The sequence below is a fragment of the Terrapene carolina genome, unplaced genomic scaffold, assembly GCF_002925995.2.
Source record: "Terrapene carolina triunguis isolate 2854851 unplaced genomic scaffold, T_m_triunguis-2.0 Scaffold67, whole genome shotgun sequence".
NCBI classification, from domain to species: Eukaryota; Metazoa; Chordata; order Testudines; family Emydidae; genus Terrapene; species Terrapene triunguis.
Window position 1 is genome coordinate 49,954,560 of NW_020664418.1, and position 23,931 is coordinate 49,978,490.

Here is a 23,931-nt window from a genome sequence, read left to right on the forward strand (position 1 = left end):
CTATTGGATTACAGCACACAGCCAGCTTCAAGGCCTGGCTATAGTGTTCTCATGACTTGTTTGGAATCAAACATTTTAGAAACATCTGTCACAGGAAAAGGAAAAAGTAAAATGCTGGCAGAGGTACTTTGGAGTCTCATTTAGCAGCTCTAACGTATTCTGCTGTTGGTTTGTCTTTCACAGGTGACTTCAGCAGTCATGTACATATCGTAACACTGAACAGTCACACCCATTACCCACCAGTCACCTGGGGAGGAGGAGGAACATGAGCCACATGCTCTAAACTGCTACTCTACAGTGGCAACAGGGATATAGCATTAAGAGCAGAAGGAGCAACTACAACCCTACGCACTGTGTATGATCAGGAGCTGGCCTGGGGGATTGGCCCTTTGATCTCTGCTTCCTCACTTTCCCTTCAAGTCCCGCTTCCCAGCCACTGTGCTCACGACGGGAGACAGAACAACGCAGTCGGTCCCCAGCGCAGATTCATCTCGGCGTTCCTGAGCCAAAGTTCTTCAACATCAATGCAGACTCCCATTGACTTCAAGGGGCTTTGGATCAGGCCCGAGCTTAGCAGCAACGGCCCAGCCTGTGACCATGGTGAGTAGAAAACAGAGATACCGACCTTAGGTTTCATCCATCCACCAGTCGACGTGCCAGGCTCACCGCCCGCAAGAACAACAATGGCCGTTTTGTTTGTTTGTTTTTATTAACAACTCAGTGCAGGTTTTCAGAGAGCAAATGGTTTATAGACACTTGGTTTTCAGTTGAGCTTCATTACATTTAATTTTTATTCTCTTTACTTTTTTTTTTTTTTACAAAAACAGTTGTAGTTATTAACAGCTGTACATATTCTGCTACATACTTTGGTGTAAAGTTGAGACAGTGTGACTTAGTAACCCTCCGCCTACTTAGCTACACCCAGTTTATCTTTTTTTTTTTTATTATTTAAAAAGCACCAACTTGCAAACAACCATTTTGGGACATTAGCTTGTGGTGTTATTAAAGTGGGAATTTTCACTCAAAGTTCAAAACCCTCTAACCCTTTCCAACTCATTCCAAGCTGGTTGTAAAGTGTGGCTTGTACACTGAAAAGTGACTCTAAATATGGCATTCTCTGGCTCTGTGTTCATTGATTCTCAATGGATTAATTCACATGGGGGTCTGAGAGTCAAGCTGGGTTCATTAGCACTCTCACATTATCACCAGTAATAATGATCCTGCAACTGGAACTTACGAAAATCATTCCGCGGATGATGAGGAGGCCATAAAAGAATCCGTCTCCTTCTACTATCGCAGTGCGGAACAATACAAGTGAACAGAAAAGAGTAAAAATGTGTAGTCATTAAAAATAAGCAGATCTGACTCTCATAGAAAGCAGATTCACTGAACATGGTGCCATCTTTACATAGTCATTTTTCTGCACATAACTGCACTTCAAAAAACCACTCTCTTTTTAAAAAGATGCTTTTTTACTTAAGAGCTTTTTGTGACCGTGCATAACAAATCAAAATTCACACTTTTGCATGACAGGCAAGTTTCTTGGAATCAGAGGTGCATCACTACTACTAAGTCTCCTGGGGTGCATACTTTTTGCCTTTGAAATTTCCCTTGTTTTTGTTCTGGGGGGGAAAAAGTCCAATCTTAAAATGTGAGACTTTGGGGAAAAAATTCCTATGAAGTTTACTTTCACCCCCAAATCTATATTCTCCCCCACCCCAAACCAATAGCTACTGCTGGAGGGTACTGCTGACTACTTGCAATTCAGACGTGATGCTGAATGGACGTCCAAGAACAGAAAGTTAAAGAACATCTCCAACTTCATTGTCCGTTTCTTCTTTTGTACTATCGCTTTCAAACAGGTAGTTTTCACCGTAACCCTAATTATTTTTGACCAGATTAAAATCAAAAATTAAAAAATAATCCATAAAAATGTAGTATAAAAATTCTCTTCCATATGCTACAATACAGGGTGAGCACTTCTGCTACACAAATACTTTTATTTCCTGTTTATTTATTTAACCTTTTAGTACAAAATGTTGACACACCGGCCTGTGTGGGGATGGGTTTTGCTCCGTTGGAACCAATATACCAAAAGTGACAAGACCATAAAGCCACGGACCCCTACCAGAGACAGCCCCTCGCCCCCACCTCACACAAACCCTACTTGTTAGTAAACTTTTTAAAAAAAAAGAATTGTATTTTAAAGGTTATCAATTCTAATTCTTGACTTTCATTTGAATACAAAACACATAAGTTGCTATTCTCTTTCGTGGCTCCCTGAGCTGAATTTTACTAGGCTTTCTTTGAAATTATTCCTCATCGTTTATGTCCGAAGATCAAGAAGGGCTTGAGCAGAAGTTTCTTAGAACACGGACTTCCTGTTTTCTTCAAACATACGAGCACAAAAATCCATAGAAAAATGTGATTGTTTTGCCGATGTCACATCAGTAGCTGAAGATCTGACCAATTTCACTTCAGTCCATACAGTGTTCAAACATTTGACTAACACACTGAACAATTCACATGTACGACAGTAGGAACAACTTTCACCAGTGGACATCTCTGCTCAATCTGGTTACAAGCTGCAGGTCAAAGTAGAATCTCAAATGGATACTTGGGAGGGAGGGGAGGGGAGGGGGAGAAATTGCCACCACCAAACCCATCAGTGGAATACAATTACAGCAGACAAAAAAAAATAAAAAATACACAACTAGTGTACCAGGAGGATTAACCTCACCCTTTCAGTTCTATTTACTAGTCCATTATTTACATTTTTCACAAGTCTTATATAGAGCGCAAAAAAACAAAAAGTCACAATAAAAAATAAGTCCTTTATAGTGCCACCAAAGCGCAGACAAAAGAACAACCACAAAAACCCTAAAACCAAAACAAAACCTGTTTAGGGCTTCAATGTGTGCCGTATTCGCAGACCTCCAAATAAATCCGGATATGCCACGGCTTAAAATAAAAATTGCTGAAACGCATCAGTCCATGTACATTACTTGGAGTCCATGAAGATCCACATTACACAGCCTGGCAGGAAACAATCTCTCAATGCATGGCTGCTCTCCTTTCCTTTTCCTACATCCTTCAGAATTTTGCCATTGTCTTGTCAGACTCGAGCCTAATATTCAGAGTTGACGGCCCTGTTAAAATCCTTGTTTAATAGATGACCTCATAGACTGTGGCCTTCTTGTCACCAGAGCCTGTAACAATGTATTTGTCATCTGCTGAAATGTCACAACTTAAGACAGAGGAGGATTCTTTCGACTGGAAAAGGGGAAAAAAAAAACAAAAAAAACCCAGAAAAATCAGTTCACATTCTAGATCTTCCACTTTCAACTGCAGTTGACTAAGGAGAAAAGCTTCTTTGTGATGAGACAGTTACTGTTATTTACATGCAAAACAGTGATAAATTTAAAGTTGCAGATGCACCAAAATACACTTTTCTGTCAAGTTCCTTTCAGCCACATTCACTATCAGTCATTTTTAGCCAGTGGGTTCTCCTCCCAGCTCCACATGTTTTCTGTGAGACACTGACAGGACGGCTTGCAGACATCCCTGGCCTCACTGCAGAAGAGCGGGATGTTACATCTGCCCCTGTTCCTGCGGTAGGTGAGCCCTGTTTTTAGTTTCTGTACCTTCCAAACTACACATACAATGGTGTTAGCCCTGTGCTTGGAGACCAGAGGTCACTCTCAAACCCGGCTCACTGCACAGCAGCATTTAACGTTACTCTGCGGCTGTAATGGCTCTCCCCATTGCACGGCTGGTACAAGAGGGACAGACGTTCGAAAGGCCCAAGCAAGAGCGCCCTCTTACCTGGAATATGCTTGCTCCATATGGCGTTCTCCAGGCATTGAGAAGATTATCTTTTCCTGTACTCACAAACCATTTACCTAAAACACACAGAGCACGGCGTCAGTTCCCCCACACCAGGGCAGGTCAGACACAAAAGCTGCAACTTATATTGTGTAGGTTAGTTTCACAATGGGAACATTATTCCAACGGTGGGGCTTTTCTGAGCCAAGCCTCTGTGAGCTCCCAAGCAGGAGATTATTAGTGACTGTGAAATCAATGCATGCACGGTAGGGAAGGTCACGCACTGCCCCTCTCATATATAGCACACATATAGGAACAATTCCTACCAATGAGAAGGTCTGGCAGAATCCTGGCAAGTGACACTACGTTTCCTTGTATTTGCTATCTACATATGTACCAGCGTGGGATTATAGAACAGAAAAGGCCATTTTATTATCATTAGTACCTTTTAATCAACCGCCTTGATAAAGTTACCACCACCATTTGCTGGCCTTGTCACTTCAGAAGGCAACTGGCTTGTCTTTGAGGATAGCAGCAAACTGAGGTAGCTTAAAATGCGCAATTTTTAGTTAGACGATTCACCACTCCTAAGCCTTGGCTTCCAATCAGTGCATTTTCCCTCTGCTTTGGTTAGCGAGTTAACGTGTGGGCAGGACTTTGATTAACACAGTTTTCAGTGATATTGCTTAGCACGTCACACCTTCAGTCCAATTGAGCAGGGAGATTGTTTAACAACTGGAACCTACAATTTAACCATCCTCCTTACAAATCCTATTGGAAGTCATTTACACATGGACCAAATGTCTACAATCTCTTATGGAAGTGCTCAGGATAGTGGCTCAGAGAGGTCCCAATTCAGCAGGGACTTACCCCCACGCCCAACTTCGAACACACAAGCAGCCCTGTTAAAGTCAATGGGGCCAGAGCTCTTAACTAAGCCAGAGGTAACTTACCACAGTAGGCAAATTTCAGAGAAAGGACGCAGCTCTCATGCAGGTGAAGCTGGTATTTATCCGGTTTGGTGTGGTGCAACACCTCGACGTTACTGCTCTCCATGCCCACCGCAAGCCACTCACCGGTGGGGCAGTAACCCAGCGAGAAGATCTAAAGGGATATTCAAACAGTCTTAGAACAGTCGTTCGTCTCCTCACCAGCCAATCAGCTTCCTGGATTTGCCCAACCTTCTGCAACCCACCTTGCTACAGACATGGTTTTTGCCAAGAGAAAAGGTACCGGACTCACAGGCTGGGCTGGAGACCACCAGGGTGTTCATTTCCCCAGAGCGCAGCCATGGTAGGCTCAGATGCATGGCATGCTTCTCGACCTGGCCCATGCAGCAGGCCGTAACCATGCTGGGGTCACTGTCACAACAAGGAAGTGGCTGAGACAGCTACTCTGGTGCCAGTTGTGATGTGGGCATCCATCAGCGAGGGCCCAAACTCACGCCATCAACTGTCCCACATCGCAGACCTCACCCAGATTTAAACAAGCAATCTCGAGGCGAAGATTTCTGTAGCTGGAACTACCTAATCCCCTAAGAACGTCTCTCCTTGGTTGCTGAAGTGTGAGTATTTTCCTCCTGACTGAGTACTGCCCTGTATATGACTAGTCCTAAACTAACAACAACAGAAATAACTGCACACTTCGGGGCTGGCAGAAACACAAGCCCGGTTCCATACAATGAATTTCCCCCACCCCAGAAGAGTACACATTTCCATCACCACCCAAAGCTACAAATTCTTTGAGCCCTGGTCACAGGGAGTCCAGGAGCAGTAATTGCTGAGGAAAACTGTTTACATAACATATGAATTGATCTACTTAAATGAACGGGGGGGAAAAAAAAAAAATCAATGGAGAATTATCCAGGAAACCGCAGGCCCTTTCTCTCATACCCCTATGCACACTCAGAATCTTAGTAACCAGGAACTAAACACTGATTATCCTGTTTTTCCTAACTTAAGCTTCAGTGCAATTAAATACAAGACTAAGCGTCTGCAACTGCTGGATTTGCCATGGCTTCTGCAGCCAGGCGTTACTGACTCCAGCTCTGCTGAAAGCAGAGGATCAATACAAAAGGCACATCGTGAAACAGGAACTTTTTATTTAAACACACACAGATTTGTTCCGAGGGAGATTCTGGTACCTCTGTTGATGGAGCTGGAGTGGGTCAGGAGCAGTGTTTCCCTGGAATGGCAGAAAATTCCCTGCTCTTCATTTATAGTTTTGTGTTATTCCAAGTTCCAGTAGAACTGAATAAAAATTAGGGCCTCTATGCGCTCTCCTATACTGGGGGGCACACGTGCCCTGGGTTGATATTAAATGTGTGTCCTTGCTACCACAACGGACAGCAAGATCGACGACTCAAAACAAAAGCGGTTTGGCGAGTTTGGAAGGATTCTGCTTCCATCACCTAAGCGACTGACATTTCCAGTCCAACAAAACCAGGACCCACATGAACAAGCGACAAGAGATTTTCTTCTTTTGAATCTAGCACTGTAGCCTCAAATGCAACCTACTCCAGGGACAGGTTTCCAGCCAGAGTATTTATGGAGGTGGACAGAATGCGTCTTTCCAGCATTTCCCAGCATAGGAAAACTCTGCCTGGAAAGCAGCAAGATTAACTGGGCTCTAAGTCCTGCCTGTTCATGGCCTGGAAACCACAGCAGCACTGACGGCATGGCATCAGGCTGGCCAGATTCCCAATGCCAAGCGTTAACACAGTGGGAACTCCTGACAGGCCGTGCCTGGGGCTTAGCAGCTGAGACTCTCTCTCATTCAGCAGAGCAGTCAGAAATGCATTGTTTCTATTCCCTTATCAGGCACTTACTTACAAGTTTAACTAGCAATATGGGGTCTGGGGGAACTGATGTGCAGTGACAATAGCCGCCCAGCCTCAGGTATTTGGAGTAAGCCTCAGACTACTGGGCGTTCAGTTAAATAGAAACTGGAAATCCCATAGGAAGTTGGGAATTCATATCACTTACAGCAGCAGCAGACCTGGTTAATCCAGCAGGGGTTTGCTTACCATTAAGACAACAGCATTTACCAACAGTAAGATCTGAGGTACCAGTTTACCCCTAAAGAGGTAATCCAATGAAATTAACAGGCAGCATGTTTAGAGCAAACAAAAGGAAGTGCTTCTTCACCCAACGCACAGTCAACCGGTGGAACTCCTTGCCAAGGGAGTGGCAAAGGCCAAAAGAGCGTGAAGGCCAAAAGTATAAGAGGGTTAAAAAAAGAATTCGATACGTTCATGGAGGATAGATCCATCAACGGTTATTAGCCAAGATAGTCAGGGACACAACGTCATGCTCTTGGTGTCCCTAAACCTCTGACTGCTAGAAGCTGGGACTGGACAGCAGGGAATGGATCATCCAATAAATTGCCCAGTTCTGTTCATTCCCCCGAAGCATCTGGCACCTGACATTGTCATAGACAGGGTACCGCGCTAGATGGACCACTTGTCTGACCCAGTGTGACCAGTCTCATGTTCCTAACTATGGCAATTGTGTGGCACCTGTTGACAAATGCTGGCTTCTTAACGGCAACCACTGCTCATGTCACTGACTTATTGACAAAGGAACGACCGCGGTGTTTAATTTAGACATCGTTAGTCTGTACACTAACAAGGAAAAGCATCATTCCCCTCCCACCCACAGCCCACTAGGGACACAAACCTTCAAGCAGCGCAGTCGGGTCTGCCCCTCTGCCCCACCTTTGTAAGACACCCGAGGTGCCAGAGTTGTGGCACCCTCCCGTTTAGATTGATAAGAATATTAAGAAGCACCCTGCCAGTTGCCATGGAGACCCTTGAATGACATTTCAACACAGAAGAGAATCAGCCACAAACTCCAGCCAAATACTGGTGATACCAGATAACCTTAAACCCACTGGTTAGCGCATAGCCCACCCTGCTCCGGGATCAGTGCCAAAGGAAAAACACCCCATTCATCAGACGCCACAACAAGATGAATTTTGCAATAGCCCGCTATCAGGCTGTCTTCCCTCCTCTGGAGGCCAAGAGAAACCCAGTGCTTACCTGGGAAGTGAAGTCGTGCTGCTGGAGCTGTCTTCCTTCCCTAAGGTCCCAGGAACGCACCGTGTTGTCCAGACCACCTGTCCATAATTTTGTACCATCATGCGAGATATCTATGCAGCTTGCGCCATCTGTGTGGCCTTGGAATTGCCTGAGAAGCAAAAATCCAACACACAAGAGGAAGGGCTTTAGAAATCTCACCAAACACAGTTGTGTCTCTCTCAACACTTGTGTTGCTTTGCGTTACATTCAGGGATCAACAACAACCCATCAGTATCTGTACAGTCACTCCAAGGCCAAAACAGTTGCTGATAAGGAAGCTGGATGCCATGTTTATACAAAAGAAAATTGTGCGCGTGAGACGATACAATCTAACAAATGAAGTTGCACAAGTTCCAGTCTGTTCTACAGCCGAGTATTGGCAGGGACTTAACTGGGGAACGAAGTAGTCGTTCTTTCCCCAGCTCTTCCCACAAAAGCAACCTCTCCCATCTCTCAGAGCTAACGTTTCAGGCTCGGACACCTCCACCGGTTTGCCCTCAGTTCCCATTTTTAAGGTTTCGTAGCAGCTAGAAACTCACTTTCCTTTTTCAGTAAAGCTGAGACTTGAGAACAAGGAAGAAGCTTGAGAGAGATGCCAGTGGACACTGGCGCAGTTTGAGCTCTGATCACTACTTATATCCTGCCCCCATAACCTAAACTAACACGATTTCCTTTCACGTGCTGCCAGACTTTCTGCCACCTGTCTTCTTGAACAGTTCAAGAGTGTCCAAAAATTAATGTTTTGGTATGAAAAGCACAGAATTCCAAACACCAACCTCACATAGTTTCACACTGGTGTCTTGGCAATATCCATTTCTAAAGACTCACCTAACCAGCGTTTGGTTGTGGAGATCCCACACAGCAATATTGCCGTCGCTGCAACAGGAGAAGCAGACTTTTGCATCAGGACTGATTGCCAGAGCGTAGCATGCTGGGGCAGAGGAGGTCAATTCAGCCTTGATCCTTGGCGTCGGGGATGCCAGGTCCCAGATCGTAAGCGTACTCGCTTCCCCTCCCACAATCAGGGTGCGGCCGTCGGGGAGGAGTTTGCAGGAACGGATGTAGTTGTCTCTGTTCTGCAGGAATAAGCGATGGCGCGATGGTTACTGGGAGGTTCTTGTCCAACACGTCTTGTAACAGGCATAGGAGAAAGTAAGTGACATTCTATCTGCATGGTCAGCATGAGCAAGCTCACGATGGTTCTGAAGCTAGTCAGACCGGATCAGGTTAGCAAGAGCACAGACACAGACACAGACACAGACACAGACACAGACACAGACACAGACACAGACACAGACACAGACACAGACACAGACACAGACACAGACACAGACACAGACACTCGCACCCATGGACATATTCCGTCTGCAACTTACCAAACAATCCAGCTGCGAAATGGGACTCTTACTGCCTGGCTGGCTGATATCCCAGATCTTCACACATCCCTTTCCTCCGGTGTACACGTGTCTGGTTGGATTGCTAATGGTCACAGCACATACCACCTCCCCATGACTTAGTGTGTTGATCTGCCGAGCGTGCCTTGGAATGCCGGGGCCAGCCAGGGCGTCATGAGGGAATGGGACCGGCTGCATCTGCCCATCAGCACTTACGTGAAACGAGTAGGCTCTGTAGGGGGAGGACAAAGGCGGGGGGGGGGGGGTGGTGAGAGGGATTAGGTCAGGAGAGAGGTTTGCACACATGGCACAGAACCCGCAGTCATCATGTAGTTGCTTGACTGCTCTAACGTCTGGGCTGTGCGCCACACGGCACGGCAGGACAGACAGCAAGGTCAGACTCCCTTTCCCAGGGAGCACATCCGTCAGTCACTGACTTCCGCGGGGATGTTGAGGGTGCTAAGGAGGCCAGAGTAGACGATCACAATGGTCCCTTCTGGCCTGGGAATCTCTGATGGCCCCTGCAGCTCTGAAAACGTCCAACTGGGTGCCCTGTGCGCCCAGTGATGTGACTGCCTGTAAACCCGGGGACAAGGCATCGAGCACTTTGGAAGAAGCCACGTATCTTTCGCACCAAGGCCAGGCTGATTCTGACCGGGGGGAAGGAGGGGAGAAACAGGACAATGGGCGCATAGAGGAGTAAAGCAGCATGAAAGTGGTGGCGAGGGGAGGGAGCAAACGCCCCGAGTCACCTAACCATAACACAGCATAGGAACAGAAAGGGTGGCTTACGGCTTCCCGCCGGGTATGGACGCAAGGCTTGTGGGGAGACCGGGGCCCCTCATGGGCGGATGCGGGTCAAAGCCGACCTGTAAAACAGACAGAAACGGCCTCAGATGCTGGCTACTGAATGAAACGTCCCCACTTCTTACACACACCAGCAGCGATACTGAGCCAACTCCCACGTGGCATTGGAGTGTGTGGAAGGGAACAGAGGAGCTGGGGCTTTCCCCGGCTTTCTGCATTTCACATCACTCCTCATGCCCTTAGGACAGCTGATTAACAATAATAATTCCACACATAGTCCCCCCCTCCCACCAGAAACGGGAAGCTACTGCCAGGATTACCTAGGGTCTGGGGATCTGCAGGACTAGACTGGAAATCCAGTGGGAACAGGTGCTCCCCAATGTCCTGCTGCTTCCAGATGGGCAAGGAACCCCAGGGCCAAAGCCAAGGTCCTTTCTCCATGTTCTGATCAGCCCATACTCAGGCAAGCTCCCAACAAGACTCCAGGAGAGCATGGCTCCGGACTGGTTATAAGTGGGCAGGGACCCCAGGATCTGGCCCCACGAAAACAGACCCTCCTAGCATTGTTTGAAACCTCGGCACCTGATTGCGAGCGGATGATGCTGAGATCAAGGCACATGCTCGGATTTACACGCCCCTGCAAACAGGTGCCGAGGCTGGTCCCCAGGGGTGCGGTGCCCTTGCAGGACCCGCTAACTCCACTTCAGACGGAGGCTTCTCTCCCGGCGCCCGCAGACCCCCGGACGGCACGTTTAGTCCCAGCGTTGAGGTTTGCTAGGTTTACATTGCAGGCGTTGGCACTGAAGCCAGGCTGTTCTCCGAAAGCCCATTAGAGGAGCAGAACCAAAGGCAGCTGTTTGAAAGCATCTGGCTTCATAGCAGTGACTCACTCCACCATCTCCTCCGCCGCCCTCCCCTCTCTCTCTAGTTGTATGATGCTGACCGGGTGGGAGCCCAGAGCTGGCTGTTCACTCCCTACGGGGAGAGCCCAGAGCTCAGCACACCAGCAGCTCTAGGGAAGACACCCCACTGCCCCCCCATCCCCAGTGTGACCAAAGAAGGAGCTAAAAGTTCTACGTACAGCTCCAAAGCTCACCATTGGCGACCGGCCATAGGCGGCGGCAGCAGCGGCGCTCATCTGGGGCGGGATGTTGTGGAGCCCCGCGTAGGCCCCCGGGCTCGTCAGAGAGCCGTTCATTTCATGGTGTCCCATCATGGCGAAGGGAGCCGCATAGGGGCCAGTGATGGAGATGGGGGTCCTCAGGGCAGATGCTGGAGAGGAGGAAATTGGTGATCACTAGATTCACCTACCAGGCACCTGGGAAAGTTGTAGCCTGCTAAACTACATCCACAATACCCAAGTCCTTGGGGCATCCACCCACCCGTGCTCCTGTCTCCCCGGAAACGGGCAAGGACAGGGTGGCTCTAACGGGATGAACGTTACGTCACAAACTAGCAGCGTGTGGTGGGTGAAGAGCTGGGGAGCTCCACCTGCCAGAGGAAGGGCTCTGCCACGCTTGGCTCCAGCTTCCCCAGCACGTTTTGGTGACGTGGCAGCACAAGGCCGCTGTTTCGACGCCACGGCAACAGAGACTGCAATGCGGCTCTGCAGCGGCTGACTCGGTATCGCTGCCATAAACCATCGAACTCTCTGGCATTTAGCATGTAGGAGGCCCCAGTCAGAGTCAGGGCCGCGCTGCACTAGCAATCACAGAGCAAATCCTGGCCTCTCCCCCAAAGAGCCGACCACTCTAGGAGCACATACCCAACGGGTCCATGCCTGCTGGTTTGCCCGGCATAGACCGAAGGCCTGGAGTGGTACTCGTCCCAGGAGTCGGGGCTTCGTTCCTTGGCGTCGGAGTGTTTGATTTGAGCCCAGGCGTGGATGATTTGTCGTTCTGGCCAGAAAGAAGAAAACCCAAGAAGAGATGTGGCTTAGTGATTAGCACGAAAAGACCCCTCTCCTTTCACTGCGTCTTGCTGCCCTGCCTTCACTGCAGGAGGAGCTCCTCACGGAAAGGTGCGTGCCGGGCTCGAGCTCACTGACTGGAGGCGAAATCCAGGGAGGACAAGGCAGCGTGTCGTCGTCACGGAGTTCACAGGGTCATGTGAAAGGCTGGTCTCTCGGGACGACGACATGCTGCCTTGTCCTCACTGGGGTTTCGCCTCAAGCCAGCGAGCTCCAGCAAAGAGCGCACCTTTCCCTTGGGAAGACATGGCCGAGAGGTTTAGACACCACATGACCAGCCTCCTTCCAAAGGCAGAGGCAGCCCCAGCCCCCCCCGCAGCACCTGGCTGCCGCGTACTGGGCACTAATCCACCTACATGGCCCAGGTCTTTAGTCTTCGAGGACGGCGTACTGCTGGACGAGGCGACGGAGGCAGGGCTGTTTGGAGCATCTTTCTTCAGCCCTCGGGTTTTGTCTATCCCGTTCTCAGGCGGCGAGTGGGCTGGGCTGACGCGGGGTGTAGCTGGATCCTAAAGACAAGACGGCATTTAGCACCTGCCCAGTGGCAGAGGAGGGGGAAAGTTTCAAGTACCCGCTTGTCACTGTTTTCAAAGCGCAGGAGGGCCATGGCCATGCTGACCACGCAATTCTTTGTTTCGCATGCTGTTGTTGCACTCAGATACAGCGGGAAGGGCCTGAGTTTAAGGTAGCCCAAAGAGAGAGCGTTTAAACTAAAGGGGGAAATGGACTGGCTGCGGGAGGGGACACAGCTCCTTTCACTTCTGGGCTTCAGTTCAAAGCCGATATCAAAGCAGTGGCCCATGTGAAAAGAGCTAGGGTAGGAGGGGCCTCAACACAATGCGTAGCGACTGGGCATCCACACCACAGACGCATTGACAAGTCTGACTGATCAGCGCCTCATCGGGGCTAAGCCAGGACAGGCCTAGGAACAGGGCAGCCTTCTCCAGCTCAGGACTGGGCCCGCCCCCGCCACAGCTATCCCTGGCCTGTGGGGATACAGTACTCGGGTCTCAATATGGCCGCTCTTGGAAAGAAAAAGGAGGCAGAGAAAGGCCAGGCCAGGCCTCCTGGCACCAGACCGTGCATTGTGATGGAGATTTAGGGCCTGCATACCAAATCTGGTGCCTCAATCCAAACTCTCCCCCTCTCCCCCCCCAAAAGTCAGCTTTAAACCAGAGCGAAAGCAGCAGCCTTGCAAAACGACACCCACACTCACCTCATTGGAGACGTCGACCACCAGGTCATCGCTCTTGTCACCGTCGCTGTCCTGAAACACACAGCAAGTCACGCTACTGCGAGAGGAGCCGACTCTGCCAACCCAGAAGTCAGGGGTAGCATTTTCAAAAGGGATTCTGGAGCCTAGAGCTCATTCAAAGTCAACTGGACTTCGGTGGTTTTGAAAACTGTAGCCAAGACCACTATAAAGAAGCCCCTAACAGAAGGAGCTCTCTTATCCCGTACTACGAGATTGTTTCCCCCGTGTTACACCATCTGGCTGGAACACCTAGTTTTCAGACACACACAAGTGTTAAGTGAATACCAAGAAAAGCTCTTCTGACTTACATAGCGGCTCATGCTGTCCTTCTCCTCCGCTTTCCGCTTTTTGGCGTCGATGCTGTAGTCTGTAGAACTCCTGTGTTTCTCACTAGCTCTCAGGCTGTCTGATGGCGAGACAGAATTATTCTGGAATCAGAAAAAAAAAAAAATCCAGGAAGGTGTTCAGCTCCACATTAAATGGGTTATCACAGTCTGAAGTGATTTCAGAAGTGGCAGCTTTTAAAACACAGCTAAAACTTTCTTTGAACAGGGGTGAGTCTTAAAGGCAGATCTTTGACCTCCATGGCCAGGGACCTGCCTGTTTGAGTGCCCTTCTCCTCAGGCCATACTGCACCAACAGAGGGGCTTGCTCCTGCCCCCATCCCCTCCCCAGGTCAGAAGAGGTGGGCACTACAGCTTTCTCCACTTGGGAACCCACTCTGGCTCTGATACTATGCAAACTTTGGCAGGCGAGCAGCCCGGCTAGCCCTGACCATCCGACACTACTGAGCTCTACGCAGAGAGAGACAACGAAGCCTGAAGCTGCGCCATGACATTGACTGTAGGGTAGGACTATGGACCGTTGTCTTGAGCTTTTCAATGACCAGGGCCCCGATCCTGCAAACAGCTCCACGTGGTCAGACCCTGAGCCTGCATGGAGCCCCTTGGACATGAGCAGGGCTTTGTGAGGGGCACCAGGGTCGGTCAGTACACAGCAGCCCACTGCTTCGTGGCATAGCTTGCTGAGTTTCGAGTGCATTTAAAATTGTTTGTGGGAGGGAGGGGATGTTAACATCCTTATTTAAAATTTAAAAAGAAAAATGGCAGTTGTATTTCTCCAAGGCAGCTTCTGCAGTTGATTGCAGGTGGTAAGAAGTTAAAAAGAAAGAGAGAGAGAGAGAGCGCGCGCGCTCACCAAAACTAGCCAGTACTTGGGAACTCATTTCCGCTAACATGCAAGTACGTGAATAACTTTCCTCTGGCTAGTAGCCCCACTGAAGTCCTCACTCAATTATGTGCACAAGGTTACTGACTTGCTAAAGGGTTTGCAGTGTCCTACTGATGAAGTTATGCATTCTGGGTGAAAGTCTGGTCCCCATTAGTGGCAGAATTCTCATAGACTTCAATGGAGCCAGGATTTCATCTGCTGGGTTTATTAGAAGGCAAACTGCAAAAAAAGTCAACACGCTGCACTGGAACTGTTTTACATCAATTGCAACTGGACCACGTTGGGAACCGACCTCTGCCAAGCCACAAGACATGCAGAAAAGATTTTTAAAATAAACATTGACATGATGTCAATATGTTCACGTAGTCAGGTTGGTGGGCTTTTTGTTTTGTTTTTCCTCTAAGCAACAGCATCCGATCTCAGAAAACATCATTCAATACGTCTGCGATTCCAACAAGGCCTCTTGCATGCCAAGTGTTAGCTAAGAGCAAAAATGGCAGAGCGAAGCCGCCTTCGGAGAGCGGAATTTAGCATGGAAAAAAACAGCTACTTGGCCTTAACTACAGCAGTGCCAACTGGGGATGTTCTCATAGAGACGCAATTCAATTAGTTTCTACAAGCTGCAGCAGAAATTACCATCATTTCATTTCTTAGAGGAGTGCCTGCCACCCCATGCTACATAGAAATGTTTTTAAGCTCCCCTGCTTCCTTTTCTTTGGTGTCTGAAAAGGAGAACTAAAGCAGTTCATGTTTCTCCTCAGTACCCAATAAGCAGCTTTGGATAACACCAGGCCCTTTCTTCTCAGGCAGTCATGCTGAAAAAGCTCGCAGCTACCAGAGAATCATGTCAAGCATTTAGAGGCATCGATCCATTCAGCTGTTTCTTGGCGCACTGCCAAGAAACTAAATATTTTTTAGTGCTCAGGCTAGGAAATATGAATGAATCTAGCTTTGCTTATAGTTCATATTAAATCCCCAACGGGAACATTTTCCCAATTCCAAAGAAAAAGGAGCCCAAACGTTTTTATCTTTCGTACAAAACCCGCCCTGACCGCTCCCTACAACCTTAACAAGCAACTTAATGATGGCCAATCCCTCCCTTCAGCCCCCCTTAAACGGCACTTTTATTTCCATCTGCATTTGACTCTCAAAAGGCCCATTTGTGGTCTCTGCACTGTGAAAGTCGGCTATGCACGGATGACAGGAAATCAGTGCAAAGTGAAGACTCAACTGTTTTTTGTCCTGCCAGCTTTTCTTTTAAACAGAACGCATTGTGTACCTTGGGATAAGGCCCAAAGCAAGGGCGGGGGGTGGGAGAGAGAGAGAGGAGGGGATAGAATTAAAGAGGACTGAGGATGGGGGTGGACTGTTCTTTAACAAAAAAAATATTAAAGAAAAAAAATAAGTGAGGCAGCAGGTTTGTTAGTTTCTGCCCATGCAAAACCATCTCTCTGGAATCATCTTCCCTTTTTCTTGCCAAACACCAGAGTGTCTTCTAAGATGCAACCAAGTCAAAACAAGAATTAAACAAAAAGCTGCTAGAGGCAACAATTGCCCACAACCATTACTATTTAGATGGTTAGTTAACTGCTTGACCTTCCAAGTCCTACTTAACACAATGTAATAGCCAAAGCCATCCCAACAGATTAGATGACCCAAGATAATAGAACAGTGATCAGGAATAAAATAGCTTTCCTAATCGCTGAAGGAGTTTTATCCCTACAGACTTGACTGCACTCATTCACAAAGCTTATTCAATTGAAACAGAATCTTAAAGCTGTGCGGCAATCAAAAAGATTTAAACCAAATCTCATAACTGGCATACAGAAAGTGTACTGGCCAGACAATGTGCATTTGCTGAATGTTTACTTCAGCAGAATCGAAGCGGAACATAGTCAGGGTCAAACAAAAAATTCTATTTTAGTTAGCACCACCCATATGATTGGGGGGGGGGGGGGTCCAACAGAGATCACTCGAGAGTCTAAACCCGGAAGTCTGCTTTTAAAAACAATAGATAAATTAAAAGAGCACAGCGATCAGAAACCAAGATAAAAAAGAAAAAAAAAAAAAGAAAAAGAACATAACAGAACTTACTGCATTTGAGTCTCGCTCTGTTAGGAATGAGGCCCGTGTCAGAGGTAAGGTCCCAGCCAAGATAAAGAGAAGACAGAAAAATAAAACAAGTTCAAATAAGTCTTAACAGAAAATAAACCTCACAGTTCCTCATCACGTAGTGACTTCTGGCTTAATTCAATCAAAGCATTTCTGGCTCTTTTCATTTTAAATTAGTTTCCCTTGCCCAATCACATACATCCAATATTCCCCCCCCCCCTTTTTTTTTGTCTAAGTGAATTATATGGCAAAATAAACAGTGTCTAAAGGGAAATGCATTGAAATACAAAGAGAAGTGGCAGGAACTAAACTATTTACACACGGTAAGTCATAAATCCAGGAGGAGAAGATACTGAACATCCAGACTCATCCTCTTTGTAGAATTACAAAGATAAGTGTTGCCACTTTAAAGGGATGTGGTCAGAGGTTTAGTCATTAATTTATACATAAATAGTCCCTTTCTCCCCCTAGATCGCCTGACAATTTAACCTCGTGTAGAAAAAATGAATGTAATTTGATAATAACTTTCAAGAATTTTTTCCTGAAGCTTTCACAGGGAAAAAATACCCACGACAATGAAACCTCCTAGGTTAGTAGAAGCACAAGATAACTATTCTAAAAGTTGATACATCTAGGGGGGAAGAGACCTGAGACCTTGACATATTAATAGAGAGCAGAGATGCGTGGAACTCCTCCAGCACTGTACTGGTTTGTACTTGACTTGATGCCACCATTTTTTGTTCTACAAAGATTCTCTTATTATCTCTAGTGATTAAAAAAAATGACTTTGGCAGGGAGCATTGTTTATTTCCAGACGAGTGCAAGTTTCCAAGCAGATTTCTTGCAATTAGAGAGAGACTGTGCCGTTTCATATGACTCATTAAGCCCTGGCAGCCATTTTTAAGCAATAACTCTTGCTGTGTCCATATCCAGATATAAACCTTGCTGGAATGTTTTCTCACTGCCACCTCAAGGACCCTGTAAGGATCTCGTCAGGAGGACACCTGCAAAGCATCTGAGTGCGTACAGTGTAGCTGTTTTGGATCCTCAAATAGAGAACATAATTAGGACTAGATCCCACAAATGGAGTGAGAGGCTCTGATTTTAGGAAAGGCATCAACTAAGCCTCCAACAATAGGCCTGCATATAAACATACGGACACAAATCAGACTATCAGCAGGGGCAAATCAGGCAGCATACGGTCAAATTGCTACAAAAGCTGGTCACCAAACCATGCTCACTATTACACATGGGCAAAGAAAACGGCTCAGGGCCCAAAAAAATTAAACACTTTTTTTTTTTTTTTTTTTTTTAAATAAGTTTTTCCAAACATGAACTCAGGATTTGGCTAGTATGTGCTGTCATTGTCGTTAGCAGGTGAACTGCAGAGAATGTTCTACACCAGCCAGCCAGGCTGACTTGGGGGCTCACACCTCACACTGGAAATATCCAGACTCCCTGAAAACACTAGTCCCCACGGAGTCCACTTGACATTGGCTTAGCTCAGGGGTAGTCAATAGGCGGAGCGTGGGCCAAACCCGGATCGCCAGACGCTTTTGAACAGATCCCCAAATCTTTTTATTTATTTCTTATTGTTTTGTTGTTTTTTGAATGTTCTCTGGAGTCTGGACCTGGACAAAACTAAACTAATTAGCCCCCCCGGCTTAGCGCCTTTGGGACGAGACCTCAGGAACAGAGTCTCCTGCTCTGGGCAGAGGACCAAGCCCGTGGCCCTTTATGTAACAAATGGGGTAGCCCTGATGTCCCAGCTAAAAATTTCTGGGGGTCCTTGGCTTATCCCCAAGGGGTATTAGTCACCCTATAAAACTTACCCTCACTTCTATTTTCCAGCATAAGGCATACAGCCAGCATACAAATCAAAGAGTGACTCTTCCAACCTGTTATTACTCTGCTACGAAGTATATAGCCAGAGCTACCATGAACCTATACTAACTCGGAGTTTGCCAGGTAAGTACCTTTTTAATATAACTGCAGTGCTATAGTTTCTTTTCCCATTATCCTTTGGGAGACAAAAATAACAAAACCATCTTTGCAGTGGGTTTTTTTTTTTTTTTTTTTAAAACACACATATGGGATGCAGCAAACTCCCTATGGGGCGAATGGTCGCTCTGACATCTGCAGCACGATGCATTGTGGGTGCCAGTCTATTTTTAATTGGCGTTAAACGTCTCCACCCAACCCACTCACCGGGAGAGCCTAGCGCCTGCTGCTGAACTCTGGGGAGCAGACACACTCTCTGCAATTCACCCTTAGTCTGCACGCGCTGCCAATCCAGTTCCGCATCAGAAACGTTCAACCGTCGGGAAAACGAATTAGTGCATCCCAGTGCACGTTCTCCTCCAACACATTTTTAAGCGCAGCCTCGCTCTGTTCTATTTTTTCTGCCCAGATCCGTTATAGCCAGGACCCAACCCCGGGGGAAAAGGACCAGGGACCACCTGGAAGGAGCTTTGCTCCACACAAGCACATCAGAGGGTTAATGAACAAACCCTCAGCCCCTACCTGCTAGCTTGCCTAGATAGCCAGGTCAGAGTCGCCACTACAAGGCACAGGTGGAACAGAAGAGACGGTCCACTGCTTCCCCTACGCAGGGGGATCCCATCAGTGCAAAGACCAACCGGCTGCACCTCAGAAGCCAAGCAAGTCCCCTAGGGTGGGAAGCTGTGGAGATCTCTGGAGGGTGCCGTGAGATGAGCAGTTTCCGTGCTAGGAGGCTCTGGCCACTGCTGCTTCGGCACCTCCTACAGGAGCAGAGGGTGCCCCAGGGTTCGGTCCCTGGTTGTCAAAGGAGTCACAGAAGCCCATCAGTGCTTTTGCCGTAGTGCCGCCCGGCAGAGGCATAGGAGCGTTTCTGAAGAGCCCCGAGGGGCAAAGATGAAGAGAGAGGGAGACGAGAATATGTATCTTTAAGGCCTTTTGTTCTCACCTCGGTGATCCAGGTCGTGATGGTTTTTCTCATCTTTAACGGTCAAGTGGGCTTGGCTCCCGAGGGCCCCGAGAGCCAGCAGTCCTGAGCTACTCCCCGTGACGGGAGGTATTCCTGGCGGCTGAAGGCCTGAAGGGTGAGGAGGCAGCTGTACCGGGGGGCCGTGAGCAGCATGGGAGAGGTGCTGGGCCTGGAGCTGCTGCTGCTGCAATAAAATCAGCGATAAGCAATTGATGGGAAACGGCAGGTCATGCAGATATTAAATGGTCATGTGGCATTGGGAGGAGTCACTGGAAGGGGCGGAGCCTGCTTCATGCACTCAGAACATTATGGGGGGAATATTCAACTGCCTTAAGCACCATATTCCTCTGTCTGCCAGGAGAATCCATGTTAGGAAGAGTCAGACTGAAGGGAGGGAGGCACAGACACAGGGCAGAGCGTATAACTGCAGCGCTCTGAGCCAGGGAGAAATAGCGCAGGTGTTTGAAAGACACCATCACTTGGGGGCTCCATTTCATTCCCGGCAATCCACGTTACCGAGAGAACCTGGCATTTCCGAGACATAAGCAGAACGGGGGGGGGTTGGAGAAAAGCATCCAGCTATCCTTTCACGCTGCCTCCGAAGGCAGTTCCTGCTTGTTTGCTGGGGAGTAATTTTAAGGCATTTGGCAGTAAAAAGAAAAACAGGTTATAAAGTCTTTTTGCACTTGTACTAGAGTATTCTAGCCAGTACAGCGATACTCAGACTGAGGGGCACGACCCGCAAGTGGCTCTTTATCGTGTCTCCTGCGGCTCTTTTGTGTCATCTGCTACAAAACACTGTGATTTAATTATTAACCAATCAGGATGCTTTTGTTTTAATTATTTATAGGTATGTCATATTGTTTAAATAGGACTAGATAGTTCTATAGTAAATGAAACAATGAATTCCCACGACTGTGGCTTTTGGGTAATGTTGATCACTCATTTGGTTCCTGAAACCCTGTGGTCTGAGTATCGCTGAGCTAGCCCAAGCGCCCAGACTTCCCCATGGAACAGAACCACTGTTATGAGCTTTGCATATAGCAAGGAAGAGCCACCGTTCCCCTAAACAACCCCCCCACACACACACACAAAACAGCGACATTTCTAGTGTCCAGATTCATTGCAACTCTACCCATTCCCTGAAACAAACAGGCCAATTCAGCCCTGGCTAAGTGCTGTCTCCACCACGGCAGCACATGGGGAAGCTGGCTCGGGGGTGGGTTACGGATCTGGTTTTTGCTAACTCTGTTTAGCAACAGAAAGGAGAACATGCTACTTCTTACTGGAAGTGTCACACCCCCGGGGTTAACTCCTGGCTGGCTGCATCTCTGCAGCTTGTCAAGCAGCTCTGCTGACAAGGCATCAGTTACCACCCGATAAGAAGAGTGCAGAAGAAAAAGGAAAAACCAGCCAGGTGGGTGGATGGGGGCGGGGAGCCAGGCAGCAGCCCTTCGGTGTTTGCCTTAGTGCTGAATCCGGCTTGCCCGCTGTGACGCTCCAGGTAACTGCCCCTGTTTGGAGAGGACATTGCTGCCAGCGGTCTGCAGTTTGTTTTCCTTGGCTCCCTGTAGACAGACACCTCCCACCCCTCCCTCTCAGGGCCCCCACCTGCCATTGCAACACCACCAAGTCGCAGAGTTCAGACGCCCCTTTGCCAGCCCTGACGCAGGCTCTGCAGCCGGGCGGCCTGAACTTGCCAACGCCACACCCTGAGCGAGGTCAGCTCACAAGGCAGGCGGATCAGACAGCGTGAGCCGCATCCCCAAGCCCTGCCGGACACCCGCCCCAGCAGGGAGCCACTTGGCCTTGGCAGCATCTCCTCTCCCCCAAGAGCAGCACAGGGAGCACCGCAGCTGCTGCCGGTCTAACCCCGCAGCCCTCTCCCCGCCAGAGCGACACCCAGCCTGCGGCCGCCGAGGAACCATGCGCACGCAGGATGAAAGGCGTTCCAAGCTCACTTTGCTTTAAGGAACACGAAGCGCCTGCAGGCAGAAGCTGGGAGCTCAGCGGACAAGCAGGGGCAGGCCTGGCCAGGGCGCAGCAGGAAGCGGGGCTGGTCATCCAGGAAGCATTACTTCCCCCGCTCCCTCCCAAGTCTGCCCTGAGCAGCAGGGTGCTGGAGGCGCTGCCACCAGAGGGACTAGCGCTTGGATGGGAGCAGGTGGGCAGAGCTTGGCCTACACAGGCTGCTCGGAGAGTCACTCCAAGAGAGAGCGGAGGTGTGCAATCCGGCTTCTCCAGCCACAGTGCCAAATCAGAACCCTGGCGCTCTCCTGCCAGGGGAGCGAGGGGACACACCGTGTTCCCATGGCGAGTCGCAGCACCGGGGGCACAGAGCCTCCCTGGCACCGCTACTTCCCCTCCCACGGGGGCGTCGGTCGCGGACAGAGCCAGCGCAAAGGGGGCAGCAATCTGCACCGGGGTAGGCCTGGCAACGCTCACTTCCCCCGTAACTAAGGGCAGGCAGGGCAAACTACGCCCAAGCCACAACTCGGCCCTGGGTGTGCTCCCCCGACCCTGTGCCTACGCGCACCTCCTTCGCTCAGGTCTCGTATAGCTCCCATCAATACACGGTAATTGTGCCCAGCTGGGAGAGGGTGGAAGTGGGGTGGAAACCCTCTCCCCCGGTCCTGTTGCAGATGGGGGAGGGTGGAAATGGGGTGAGATTTTACCCGCAGGACACTGGTTTGGGGTGGGGGGAACAAAGGGCCTGTGCACGCTACAGCGATGGGCTAGTAATGAGTTCGTTACACTTCCGAGCCGCGTCCTCACAGCACAACCACATCTCGTGGCCACGCCCCTCAAGTCGCTGGTGGGGGCGCTCTGGGCAGCGGTCCCATCGTGCATCAGCAGGCAACAGAGACAGGGGAAGTGCACACAGCGCTGCACCAACAGCTCTCAGGCATGGCCCAGCAGGAGGAAACAGGACTGGCCAAACCACAGCCCAGGTCAGGGTGCTGTCACCCAGCCGAAAAGCTTTACTGCTAACAGGAAGACGCCCACACACCAGCCTGGGTTACTAGCAAGAGTGACAGGTGATTCGCCGACAGGGTTACTGACCATACCGCATGTGGCTGCATGTCACGGTGAGGAGCAGCCAGATCAGCAGCTGGACACAATTCAGAGGCTACAGCGGACGCATGTGTCTCTGCTCTTTCTTGTTCTGTGTTTGGAAAGTCACTAGCCCCACCTGTCCAGGCAGGTGCCATTCCAGGGGTGGGAACAGTTAGCTCCTTTTTGGCTGGAAGAAGCTAAACAATAACGTGGCCGGGGGAAGAAATTTTCCCACTGCCTGAATTTCTGTTTAAAATACCAGGTGGCTTGGAGGGAGAGGAGGTGGAACCCCAGGGAGTGCTTGGCTGAGGATTTTCCCTCTGTTTTAGTTTAACGTGCCCCAAGCGGACTTTTGCAAGTGCCTGTCACAAGGACACAAGCTGCCGGAGCTTGGACCCTCAGCCTCGGCCTGGTGCTGGGTGCGGGAGAGCACTGCCATGCATCAGCAACACGCCGTGTCTATAAACTCTCCCTGCGGGGCAGGTGAATACCAGCACTGGGGAAAGGGCTGGGTGATTGTGGAGAAGCATTCAAGTCTTTTGATGTTTATCCAAATCCCTTTGAAGCTACCACTTCCTCAGCCCAATACCTCCCCCCCCTTGACCCTCCCTGCTGCAGCAGAAAAGCCACAATTCCCTGCTTTGACATCCTGCACCCAACTGAGGCAGAACCCACTGCAAGGTCTAATCGATCTGGCTTTCTGCTGGGGCCTGTTCCAGCCAAGCTTCCCGGAATGGCTCAGAGCACACAAGGATGAGGCAGAGACAGTCAGGCCCGATCTGGACACAAGGTACTCAACGAAAGGAGGACCTGAATATTCATGTATCCCTGAAGACAGGGGCAGAGAGAGGGTGTCCATCTCCTCCCCTTGCAGGAGGTCCCAGTTTCAGTATGGAGAACAGCCACAGACTTGGGCCTCTCTCAGAAGCAGATCCCAGGTGCGGTTGAATGAAAAGCCTAAGGCATCTGATAGGCACCATTTCCCCCAGGGACGGCTGTGGGGACCACTCCATTGCATGGCCAGGGACCCACAGGCCAGTGCTGGAAATGATGAAGTTGCAGGGCCAATTTCTGCTCTGCTGCTAGGCAAAGAACTGCAGAAACTCCTCTGAAGTCAGTGGCTTGCTTTGAGTTTACGTTGGTCCATGGACTACATAACGTAAGGAAACACGAGGAATTTGGCTTATGCCAACAGCTGGGGCACTCCTCGTTGTGCAGTTGTGAGCTCAGCTCTGC

General features: G+C 49.2%; 1 protein-coding gene across 9 annotated transcripts in view; it reads right to left on the bottom strand.

The window, feature by feature from the left end:
- Positions 1-802: 802 nt before the first annotated feature.
- Positions 803-23,931, bottom strand: part of TLE3 (TLE family member 3, transcriptional corepressor) — a 47,372-nt gene continuing 24,243 nt past the window's right edge. For 2 of the 9 annotated variants that reach the window (XM_026648405.2, XM_026648401.2), the window contains exons 7-20: positions 19,618-19,819; positions 16,653-16,669; positions 13,637-13,756; positions 13,290-13,340; positions 12,430-12,582; positions 11,870-12,002; positions 11,186-11,376; positions 10,090-10,166; positions 9,280-9,529; positions 8,732-8,979; positions 7,865-8,012; positions 4,779-4,929; positions 3,826-3,902; positions 803-3,273 (exon numbers count right to left, since the gene is read on the bottom strand). In XM_026648405.2, the coding sequence (XP_026504190.1) occupies positions 3,166-3,273; positions 3,826-3,902; positions 4,779-4,929; positions 7,865-8,012; positions 8,732-8,979; positions 9,280-9,529; positions 10,090-10,166; positions 11,186-11,376; positions 11,870-12,002; positions 12,430-12,582; positions 13,290-13,340; positions 13,637-13,756; positions 16,653-16,669; positions 19,618-19,819 (1,926 nt within the window). In that variant the 3' untranslated portion in view covers positions 803-3,165. Of the gene's footprint in view, positions 3,274-3,825; positions 3,903-4,778; positions 4,930-7,864; positions 8,013-8,731; positions 8,980-9,279; positions 9,530-10,089; positions 10,167-11,185; positions 11,377-11,869; positions 12,003-12,429; positions 12,583-13,289; positions 13,341-13,636; positions 13,757-16,652; positions 16,670-19,617; positions 19,823-23,931 lie in introns of all 9 variants that reach the window. The other 7 variants (XM_026648407.2, XM_026648402.2, XM_026648404.2 and 4 more) reach the window with 5 other exon arrangements.